General features: G+C 41.3%; 1 protein-coding gene across 3 annotated transcripts in view; it reads right to left on the bottom strand.

The window, feature by feature from the left end:
- Positions 1–12,100, bottom strand: part of rock1 (Rho-associated, coiled-coil containing protein kinase 1) — a 30,868-nt gene extending 18,768 nt beyond the window's left edge. Inside the window, exons 1-2 of one of the 3 annotated variants that reach the window (XM_056391268.1) lie at positions 11,232–12,100; positions 1,426–1,507 (exon numbers count right to left, since the gene is read on the bottom strand). In XM_056391268.1, the coding sequence (XP_056247243.1) occupies positions 1,426–1,507; positions 11,232–11,324 (175 nt within the window). In that variant the 5' untranslated portion in view covers positions 11,325–12,100. The remainder of the gene's footprint in view (positions 1–1,425; positions 1,508–11,231) is intronic. The other 2 variants (XM_056391266.1, XM_056391267.1) reach the window with 2 other exon arrangements.
- Positions 12,101–12,487: the final 387 nt, after the last annotated feature.

The raw sequence follows: 12,487 nt of genomic DNA, 5'->3' as shown, positions 1-12,487 counted from the left end.
TTATGAACCATGTTTAGAAATGGTACAAATAGCATTTCATGTTGCTGTGTGTGGAGGAGGATTATTTCCAGTAGGTCCCAGCATATATACAGTGGAGCAATCAGCTGATACGATCAGGGTGCAAAGCACAATACATGGAGGAGAGAGTTCCAAGTAAAGAGCCCTTCAGGCAATGCATGCAACTGAGGGCCAGTGTCTCACAAGACAGCCAGTCCATTAGTCCATCCATATCCATCATTGCATTTCCAACTCTTGGGTGTTATACACAAAAGTACAGTACCAAGCGTAATTGAGGAGATACCTAATGGCAGTTTTTGCCCAAGGGTTTACAGTAGCTTGGATTGATATGCAAATATGGAGCACTGAATTCTAGTTTTCCTCAAACCATTAAAAGTCCTGCTCAGACACAACTTGACAATTTTCTCGCAACTACATCTTACAAGGCAGGTTGTAATCGCTGGTTTGGTGACCATATCAACTTATATCAAATTAATTTATTCTATGCGTTGCTAGTAAAAAAGCGCAGGGTTTTAATAGGCTTAATGCATATCTGCTGTTGTGGGGACAGTGAGAAAGGCCCGTACAAAAAGCTGTGCACTTCCACAGCATACAGAGTGCCAATCATTTCCCCATGTGAGAAATCACTACCTGATCCTTACTGCACATAAATATTAATCTTTCTGAATAGATCTGTGAGGAGTGTTTCTTTGCAGGCGGACTATGAAGACAAACCAAGGAAAATGAAAAGTGATACAGAAGGCTGCAAAACCTGCCAGGGAGAACGTGAGAGGGAGAATATTTTTGGGTTATAACAAGAGATAGAACCAAAGGAGGCAAGGAGAGTAAGCATATGTTTGGTTATTGGTGTTTTGCTAAATTATATGTTTGTCTATGGATAATTCAGGAAATTAAACACGTATATCCCTGAGATATAACAGTGGTTCTTTGCCCCCACCTCAGACATTCCTGGATTTACAAGAACAAGTCCCGCAATAAACACTGTAACATGATAGCTGCCATTTCCTTGAAATGTAAATGAGAATTGGGCAGTTACACCAGATCTGTTAAGGAAAGGTTTAGCCTCACTCTCAGCCTTCGATTGATACTTTTTTGTTTTGCCTGCAACATAGTTATGGGGATTCCCTAATTTGAGCACACTGAGAAAAAGAGAAGCCATCACGATCAGCATCATGTGGGTCACCAGCCATTTATGAAAGCCCCTTTGTTGGGGACACTAAACAGCAGACACCTATTGTGTCCAAGCCTACATAAAGGCCGTGACCCAAAAACAGTTTTCTTTTCTGAGCCTAGGCTTGTACCCACATGTAACAAGGGTCTGTAAACACAAATGGTTAAAGTGAAAGACACGGAGAGATCAGCATTAAAGCAGGACATAAGGAGAAAAGCACGACGCGATCTACTTACATCTATTCAAAAAGTTGTCAATGCTCTTGTTTTTCCTCAGGGCAGGGAAGTCAAGGTCGTACACCAGCGCATCCAAGCCATCCTGAGGGGAGAGGAGAAGGGTTAACAAGGAGGCAAACACATCCACACAGTGTTTACTACTCCAACAACATCCCGAACAACATGGAAAATGCAAGCATAGTGTCCTGTCGGGCTACTGGTCTCTGTTGAGCAGCTTTGAGCTGAGACTTCTGCGCAGACCAAGCAGTGGGCTTCCAGCCTGAATTACATTAATAAAATCTAGAAGGGTTTAAGTTTGTTACAAATAACCAGATTTCAGTCCTACTATAGGCATTAACTGTTTTTTTTTTTTTTAAGTGATTAATAAGAGATCCAGGGAGGGAAATCAAAGGATGCTTGTTTATGAAAAGGAGCTTTGAATTATGTCTTGCATGATGCCTGCGATGGGCAATACTAAGATCAATTTAAATTAAAATCAAATTGTTGTAAACCTATTTAGGTGTCGGCAGATTTTTTCTTAAATTCATGCTGATAACTCAAGCGTTCATGTGTGTTTCTATTAGAGGCTGTGGCATCATTTACTGTAACAAAACAAAAGAACTAAGCAAAGCATATCTGGTTCTTTTGTTAGGTTATTGATAGCCATGTAGTTCAAAGTTCACGTGAGCATATGCATGCTGAGAAAGGCTGATACGTCCGGGGTGTTTGAGTCAGCTGCTGATCAGAAATGCACTCATCAGCTATACTACTAGAAAACTATGAGGCCAGTAAAGTAGCATGGACAATGTGAACAGGAGGGCGCTTCAGAAGATTTTAAACAACCACCAGTCCTACTGGTTGAGTGACCAGAGGCTGAATTTCCCACCCTGATCACCAAGTTTCTAATAAAAGCAACTGGAGGAACTAAGTAGCTTTTGATGACTGAGGCAACAGGGTGGTGCCTTACAATAACCATACAGTAAGGCCGACTGTGTACTTTACAATACAGGGCTGCAACACCCACTGAAGTTACTCCCACCTCACCAGCTCCTGACCCTCATTAGAATCCCTTTCATGACAACTCGAATAGTATTGTTCCTATACGTTGCTATAACAGGGTGAAAAATGATGCTGTCATTAAATAGACTTGAAAAGGACCGTGCATAAATACCCATTTCAAATTATGATGCGACAGCTACAAGACTGGAATTTCAAGAGCTGTAAACAAACATACAGTATAGGCAATCTTGCCTCAGGCTCAGCAGGAGCATAAGTGCCACTGGCAGGATTTAATCTAATCGTCTATAATCCAGAATGGCTGAAACAAGATGGGCACACAAACACTTGAACGCAAAATACTGTTGTGCATTCCCTCTAGCAGGGGTGAGCCAGATGTTATAAATTAGCATTTTCTGACACAGTCAGAGGTCAGCTAACCTGCATTTTATTTATTCAAATACCAGGGGCAAACATTAGTTGCTCACAAATGTTACTGTTACATGTTAATGTTACCTTTTGACATTGGCTACATAATCTCTGCACTCACTATCATAGCAAGAATCTTGTCATTCCCACATTGTGAGTGGTCTTCTATGAAATGATGACAGATTTCTTTTTGCATCTCTGAGCAAAACAATGATGACACATGGTGAATCAGCAGCTCAGACAAGGCAAGGAATCCTCTTAAGTAACTCTGTTGCTTCTGCTCAGCAGAAGAGGTCAGGGCAATGCCCCCCACACTCCCCACCCCACCCCTCTATGAGACATAAAAGCAGTAGACGCCCTGCGGGATGGGTGGAAGCAGGGAAAAAAGCAGGTGGGAGGGGAGAAAGTAAAAATGGGAGGTGAAGAATGGCTGGTGGGAAGAACAAAAGCAACGTAGGCATTCACAGAGACAGAATGTGGGAAATTAAGGAGAGGATAGGCTGTGATCAGCGCACATGGCAGAGCCTACAGTCATCATTTGCTCATCAACTTTCAGGAGGGAGCATTTACACAAGACAGACCTAAGGCTGAGAGAAAAAAGGGGCCTTGTTGGCCACACAGACTCCAGCCAGCCTGCAATGGAAAAAAAAAACGCTGAAGAACTGAGTCCTTCAGGACCCTAATCACAAGGCTCTGTGCTCAGCAATGCACGTTTGCATAACTTCCTGCCGCAGAGAACTCTGGACAGCCACAGTAACATTCCTTAACAGGACTGTACACGTCAGAGAGCTATTTTAGGTATGTGGCCAAACAAGTTCTCAACAAAAAGTGAAGGAAGGGAGAGGAAAAAAAATCCATCCCAAGTACAGAGTCACATAGTGAGCCTTATTTTCAATCAGTACTAGGGCTTAACACTATGACGGAAAGGAGCAGGGAGTGGAGGGCTGGTACATGTGGGGCAGGCTAGTCCAATAGGAGAACAAATGAAGGAAAAAACAAAGAAAATCGGAAGACAGGCATGCTCAGAGTCCTCTACTGAAACACCAGAGTGACAAAAGAACCAGGTATAGTAATCAAAAAAAAAAAAAAAAAATCAGCAATGCATAAAATAAAACTGCAAATTCAACTGGTAAATAGAGCACAACTGATTGAAGGAATAAGGAATAAAGATTAAATTAGCAATTGTGTGAGCAGCAATTGCTCCAAGTTTGTATATCTGCTGTGGTGTCTACCAGCTATCCTAGTGGAAAGAGGGGCCGTGTCAAGATATTAGGGGCAATTGCATTCAGAGACACGGAGGTGTTAGGAGTGAACGATATATATATAAAATCCTTTATGATGATATATCTCATTTTTGTGATATGATCATTTTTTTGGAAAATCAATTGAGAAACCATTGAAGGATAAAAAAATGAAAAATAAAAAAAAAGTATCAGTTTTGCCTAACTTGCATATTTAATACCTGGCGCTGATAGAAAAAAAAAAATCATACAGATCCACATACACACGAGAAAATCATATCAGTAAATTTATATCATTACAAACTAAGTGTCGTCAAATCGGACAACCATACAGAGGTTTACCTGAATGCCTCACACACTGGTGTACCAGTACATTTATCTGCAATATCAAGAGTCCTCTATGTTTGTTTTTACATCTACATTTTGTTTAAAAATCAACACACACACACACACACACACACACACACACACACACACACACACACACACACACGGCCATCAGGTTCAATGCATAAATATGAAACATAAGTTAACTCTGGTGTCTGATTTGTGATCATCAAAGTTATAGGTTAGCGACCAAACATCATCTGCCTCTGTTTGGGTTTAGCTATCAAACCACTCAGATGGAGCAGCCAGTTGCACCAACATGGCTCAGCCCAAAAAAAAAATCTGCCCCAGGCTACGCTAACAAATATGAGAATAATGGTCCGAGATCAGTGACAAAGCTCTTTCTAAGCTAGTAATTCAGAGTAGTTTCCAGAGGTGAAACTGTTCCTAGATAAGCACTTCTCCTGCAGCTCTGAAATTTCCAGTCGCTCAGGAGTTTCCACGCAAAGAGAAGAAAACAAAAAGCCATCAATGATTAAAATGTACAACACAAAATAGGGGAAAAAATGCTGTAGTGGTGCAGATAAAAAAGTAACACACAAAGCATTTAAACTCTAAATGCATGTGGCTGTAGTTCTTCAGGCAGAGAGATATGCTCATACACTGTAGGGACAGCCTTGAATCAACAATCTTATGACAATCTTAATCAAATTTAAAGAGCCAGTGAGAATATGTGCTTTTAAAAATTGAACACACACAATTATCTAACAATGTCCTACTAGAGACAGAGTAAAACCGTGCATATGATTCACTCATTGCAACAAGCACTGGGCGGTAGCAGTCCACAGGCTATGTTTCATTATGTGGCAGTCTTGGGAAAAAAAATGGCTGGGAAAACAAACCAGAGCTTGCAGGGCTCCATGTTATCCTATTTCTGCTGATGCTGCTTCAGGCAGAGGGCGACACATCCCTGGGATTACTAAATAATAATATGAAAAACCATCTCATCACCCTATTAATGAAATGTGGTAATCATGATAAAAAAAAAATGTATAGTTATACAAAACACACAAAGCCAGTGGTTGACATTACATATGGCAATTATTTCTTTAAACTTTAGGGGAGAGAAATCCACACACAAAAAACACACAAGCTCTTTTCCAGACATTAAAAGTCTGAGTTAAAATTTCCATTGGAGACTCAGCCACATCATCCCTTTCTGCATGCCAGCACAAGGCATGTGGACTGGCCTAAGTCAAGCCCTACTTCTCACTTCCTTTTCTGCCACCTCTTCAAGACAATATGCTTTCCACATGTGAGCAAATGTGCACACAGCCATTCAGCTCGACATGCAAATAAAGGCAGTTCCATCGAAGGCTGCACCCATGTAAACACAAATGTGATCATACAAACCAATGAAGCCATTCAGAGCATGAAATACCGCAACACTTCCTCACTACTAACTTCCAGGTACAGGCCTTGAGGTAGAAATGTAAACTTAGGGGAATACATATCCATCTGCTCTGGTGTTTATTAATATTGTACACTTTGGAACCCACCGGTGAGAGATTCAAGCTTTTTTTTTTTTTTTTTTTTTTTAAATAAACCTTGACTCCTTTTGCACACTCCTGCTGCACATAATATCTACTGACAGGAAATCCCACTTACCTAGAAAGACTGCCTAACTAACAACTCCACTGGATAAACAGCAGTGACAGTGAACCCAGGGGTGGCAAAACAGGGGCATTCCATTTCCTTATGAAGTCCCAGTGAGCGAGAATCACTGTCACAAATGCTTTCATGTCAAAATATAATTGAGTTATTCCAACAGTGGCGAGCACTCACGTGTTTCCACTGACTGAGCTCTGGCTTCTCAAGCGAAACTCTGCTATCTTGCCTCCACTGCCCAAGATTTATGACCTCAGCCCGACAAATAAGCATCTTATTAAACACTCGACTCAGCTCACTTCGACCATCTTCACTGGACAGGGGTCACAGAGTCCTTTGTAAATGGGACAAACCAACTGGCCTTGTAGCCCTCAAGAAACGAGATGAAAGAAAAGCAAAGGCTGTAAAGTTCAGTGGGTGAATCAAAGGAAAAAAAGCGTTCCGTTATTAAAAGACTGGATCATTTTAGTATGCATCCCTGCACATAATCAGTCAGTTGAGGGAATGCAGAGCTACAAACAGCTCAGCCAATTGTTGTTCCCATAGATGAATAGCTGAGGAGAGCAGTTTACGACTGGCAGCCCCGAACCTTTATGACAATAGGGATGGATTAAATGCTGACTATAACCGTTACTACAAATACATGCTTTTCGCCCCAAGGATATGTAATTCATCATTAATAAGACCAAGCTAGTGAGTTTCCATATTTTAGCCAATTAACCACAAATTACATAGAGCTTGCGTAACTCCTGTCAATTTTCCAAAGCATACAAAAAGTTATTAGCGTGTTGTTGTTGCTTCCAGGCAGCACGCCATGAAAATCAACTTGTAGAGACATGAAACACATATGAAGCAGGTGCTTCACCACCATGAAAATGTAGTTACTTTTACTTTTTGTCAGTTACATTACCCTTGCAGGGAATAACATAGCCGTAAGCAAGGGCCATTTGCAAATAAAAATGGTGGTGCATTCAAGGATGCTGGCACATCGAAGATTCAGGTAAGTTTCAAAGTAAGTGTCTCCTGGCAACATATTTGCCCCAATTATCATAAAATGTTCTACAAATACATGCTATATAAATGCTATATATGCTATATCTGAATTTAGCATTAAAAGGTCATCATGCTGCACACTCTTCGTTTTGAATGACCATGAAGAACAAAGACAAAGCAAAGTAGAAGCAGGTGACTGGACTGTACTGGCATAACCTGAAAAAATGGCTGCCTGGAAGGTAAATCAACCCAAAATCTTATTCTATGCTTTATTAACTGATCACAAATGATGTAGTGTATGAGCAAGTTGTACACAGTACACAACATAACAAGCTAAACATAGAAAACGACAAATATGGTTGTTTAAATAATGATAATTTATGATCTCTTGCAGCACTCTAAATTAACAAGTCATAGAAAATTATGTTGAATGATGTGATTTTACAAAATCGTTGTGCTGTATATACGTGTATGTGTTGTGTTATATATAGTGTCAAGTAAGAACTACTGGATTAACCCTGTAAAAATAAAAATATGATGTAGTGTTGACAGTCCGTCTCTATGTCTACAACCAATACAGACTTTAGCTGCATTATCAGTGCAGACAACACTTTGCAGGTAGGGTTTGTCCATTAAAGGCAAAGGTCACTGAGACAAGGGCAGGGACTCAAGGATTGACAAGACAAGGATTGACTGTGCTCTGGCTGTTACTCAAATTGGGCCTCAGCAGACTGACTGTGCAAGGCAATTAGGAAGTATGTCAGTAAAATGGTCCTTCAAATCTGTCTCAAGGCTCAGTTCCAAAGCAGTTCTGACTCAAAACTGCCTCTCTGCCTGTCAGCCGCATTTGCAGACCCTGGTTTTGCTATATGATCGTTTCCTTTGAATACCTAAACTCTGAGAACTGGGCTGAAATTTGCTTGAAATGGAAACCATGCCATAGTCCAACTGTGGCAATGCAACCATAATTAGAGGTGAAAAAAAACAAAGACATAAATAATACCAAGTAAAACATTTCTCACGAGCAAGTTTTTACTCTACAGCTTCTTTGCCACATGGCACCATTAATCAGTTACATTCACATAAATAATAATAAGCACTTCTTTCAATCAATCAACACAGATACTGTTGTGGGATGAAATCTAATTTGAGCGATAGTTACTGAGAGTGTTAACCTGCAAAACATATTCATTATCAAATTCATTTAATAACACGCTTGTGTTTTTTCCTCTGTAAATTATCTTATTACTGTAACACTGTAATAGCGCAAAATGTTAAACCATGCATGGACTCATCAAAGCTAATTTTGCCTTTTTTCATCAAAGCAGTCTACTACACAAACTCCAGTATTAACAATGTTGTTGATTTAGCTTATTCAACTCATATTATAAATCACTTCAAAATAAGAGCCCCAAACCTAACATGTACATGCAGCAATCACTGCCTACAAATCTGGTTTACTGGCCTTGCAGTTTCCTGTAATTACCCTTATTACAGATTTAGAGTCCAAATAGTAGATGAAAGAGGGATCAAAACACAGGGAAGCTAATGCACCCCAAGTGTAAAAGTAAGAACAAAGACTGTGCCAGGAAGCCTTTATATATCTCATATAGAGGCAAAGCCCATGCAAAACAAGTTCTAACATATCAACTCAACCATTCTAATTTACCAAATGATGAACAGACCATGGCACTTTAGGATCAAACGCAAAAGCAACTAGGAAATTCAATGTTTTCACAGACTGACGAACACACCACTTCCTCCACGCTAACGTTCAGAGGTGAGGATGTTCAATCCAGACACATAAACTAATAAAATCATTTGATCGAAGCTATTGATGGTTGCCAGCGGTAAAGCATATATGGGCAATGCTCAGTCCCTTACTGTCAGTGAGCTCTCACATCACAATGTCAGGAATTCTGTCTGTTCAGATTGGCTCTCAGAAGCCTGCCTAGAGCACAATGACTGGCGAGGGGGCAGCCCATCCAGATAAGGTGCTCTTCTCTCCAAGCAGGATTTATTTACTGGGTGAAGATAAGGGCGACAGGGTTGGAATACAGCGCTCGATAGGCCAGCTGAGAGCTGAGTGGTAAGGTGCAGTCCAAGTGTCACCATCACACAACACAGCTCAGGGTTCTATGGGGAAAAAAAGTGGAAACCCAACAGTGCTATACTTCAGACAGAAAGCAATTCCAGTTCAAGACCCAGGTACAGAAACATGGCCAGTAAAAGGCCTGCATTGTGCATTCTGATGGAACCTATTACTCATACCCAAGCATGCTGGCTGCTTTATGAGTTAAATGTCCTGATTCACGGCCTTCAGAAACATGAGTCTTCAGTCCACATAATTTTGGTTTATGGGTAGAGAGCAGAGCCCACACCCAGCTACCTCAGGGCTGCCTGCCTGGTCTCAACTCTCTCCAGACGTGCAGAATGGCTTTGGGACACACAGGGAACTCCAGGCCAGTCAAAGACAAGAGGTTATTTGATTAGCATGGAATTTTATTAAGCTGTGGGTGGAGTTGCATGGTGGCAGAGAGAGCCTCAGCAAAAGGCCTCCATTCATTGATCAGGGGAGATTGCAGAGAGGGGGAAAAGGAGAAACAACACCCTTGTGTGTGTGGCTGCCAGCAGGAACAGTCCCCACAGCTTTTTGCCATTAAAAATGCAGAACGTGTGCACTTTTAGGTGAGTTTAATTGCCTCTTTCTGCAACAGGATGGGAGGTCATGGAGACTAAGCAAGTTTTCTTCTGAAAAGACAGCTATCTACAGCAGCCAATACACAAACACTCCAAGTTGGGTTAGGGTTAGGTTAGGTGTGGGTGGAGTTTTAGGACAAGCCCCCTTCCCAAAACAGATTGCTTCCCGAATGTTCCTTTGCTTAGTTAGTCCATCTGCCTGCTAACATATCCCATGTCATACAAGCAAGGTACAGGAATTATTAAACAAGGAGTATGACCTTATGTGTACAACACCTGACACAGTTACAAAGAAACTACTGTACACAGAGATCCAGAACTATTTGGACTCTAGGCGAAAACTTAGGCCTACTGCAAACACAACAACGTAAATGCCAATGTCCGTCCCTGGGCATTCAGGCCAAAATATTCTGTCCTATAATCCATGTGAATTTTGGTTGAATTACACTAAACATCTGAACAAAACTTTTCCCATGAGTCACAAAGAGCCAGTTCCTTGTGAAAAAACTTAGTGCCACCATCACCCAAGCTGAAAGGCTCCTGATATCAACAAACACTTGACACAACATCATCCCTTTGGCATCCACTCCACATTGAGTCAGTTCCTGGGATTGCTGCATGTAATAAAAAGCTATGAAGGTGTTGCTTTAAGGTTTAGCACGTGGCAGGAGACGCCTTCTTTTCTCAAGACAGGAGAGTCACTTCATGAGTCCTCTCCCATAGACAGGAAGCAGCCAGGGCAAACTCCAACCAACAGGTGTACTGATGCAGCTGGGGGCCTACAGGTTACAACAGGCTTGCAGGCACCCTATCACTAGAAATGAGCCTTCAATAAGTAAACCTAGACAAAACAACACACCTAAACAACCACTTCCTAATGATCTAAAAGGCACACCAGTTACGACACAAACTATTATCAGTTTGTGGTGGGTGGCAAGGAAACCAATTCAGTTGATCGGACTTAATAACACGAATTGTTTTACCTGGACTGCTCCAAAAAAATAATCTGACAAAGTGTGCCTGTCTTTGTGAAGGACGGAAAGACGGTCGCCATCTGTCAGTCTTATTTAGTTACCATTGCTTTTAAATAAGTTACTCTCCTTTTATTGATGCCAGGCTATGAGAGCTGACAGCACACCGCCGTTAAATAGCAATCCTAATGCTAGCAATTACAGTTTCGTTGTTTTTGTCTGCGAGTTTATACAGTGTCTGACTGAAGGATAACGGAGGTTTCAAACTGCTGGTTGTTATTTTCGCTTAAACTTACTTTATATACGAACTCACACGTACACAGGTGTTTGGAGTTAAGTGTGTGAGCCAAACTGGCCTGTTGGAGTCAACATCAACACATTTCTTCAGTGAGAATTGAGACGACTTGTTGGTCTCGGAAAGAATTTCTGCTCCAAGGAGTAGACTGAACCAGAATGGCTGACTCGCTTAGCTACCTAGCCAGCTAGCAAGCTACAAACTTACCAGAAGACAATCCGTATTTACTTCTGACTTTGGGTCCTTCAACATGGCATCGATTTTTTCAAATCGAGCCTCCATGCTTTGCCCAGCAGACATTTTTGCTGTTGAACTCAGTCCCGATGTTGGGTTATGAACAAAAACAGCTCACTGGCGAGGCAGAAGGCTGGCTAGCTAGCTTTAGCAGCCAGCGGTAGCTAGCTAGCCAAATGTTCCTTTCTTCGTGAGAACTTTACAGCGCACTTCACAGAAAATACATCGTTCTCCTCGAGCTTTCACAGACGATGAAACGTTTAAGGTTGCACCGAATATACATTAGCCACATGTTCAGAGTCGAAAGATGTTTTCCCAGTATGAGTGACAAACAACTTCAGAGGCAAACGATAAATGCGGCGACAGATTAGTCAGCCTCCGCAGGATGCCACTGAGGATAAGGGCTTAAAATGTTGGTGCATCCAAACAAAAGGCTGTTAAAACTTAAATGTAATGTCTCTCAGAAAAGCACAGATTGTGGGATGGTTAGTCCAGGCCGGTTCCCATTTCTGTGCCAGGCCCCTGCAGAAAACGACAAACGAATCTGACAGCTCAAAAGTAGAAGTGGTGGGGGAAAAAACTTCTGCTTCTTTCAAATTTCGACCAGTTTTTAACACGGACTCGTTACAGCGTTTAACTGCAGTCCCTCCGCTGCATCCCGTGCATTGTCACTGGCTGTCGACTGTTTCCCGTCCAAACTTCTTCATCCCTCAGATCGAAGACTTAAAAAATCGGGTTTAGATGTGTGTTAGTTTTCGGAAAAAAAAACAGCAGACGGTGCCTGATTTTCTCCCACAGCCTGACCAACATGTCCGCCTTCCTGTTCAAACACCCCGGAGAAGCAACTTCAAAATGTCAAGTACTGCGCATGCGCTTTGTCGAGGCGCATTCAAAGAGTTCATAGACTGTTGAAGGCAACATGTTGCTGCTCCCGATGTTACAATGGAAACGTTATGAGCTCACCAAAAAGATGCTATCAAAGGTACGAGAGTTTTTAAAGTGTCATCAACATTTATTTTTAAGATTTCCAAAAATATTTCCCTTGAATATTCTATTCAGTAATTATTCCAAGTGGGTTATAGATACACTTTGTTCTGGACCATAATTATTCTATTCTATTCTATTCTAACAGTTTAATATGGGTTATAGATGCATTTTGTTCTGGACCATAATTATTCTATTCTATCTATTCTATTCTATGTATTCTATTCTATTCTATTATAACAGTC

Source organism: Seriola aureovittata, chromosome 12 (genome assembly GCF_021018895.1).
Source record: "Seriola aureovittata isolate HTS-2021-v1 ecotype China chromosome 12, ASM2101889v1, whole genome shotgun sequence".
NCBI classification, from domain to species: domain Eukaryota; kingdom Metazoa; phylum Chordata; class Actinopteri; order Carangiformes; family Carangidae; genus Seriola; species Seriola aureovittata.
The sequence above is the reverse complement of the archived record's forward strand: the minus strand, read 5'-3'. Positions and strand labels throughout refer to the sequence as shown.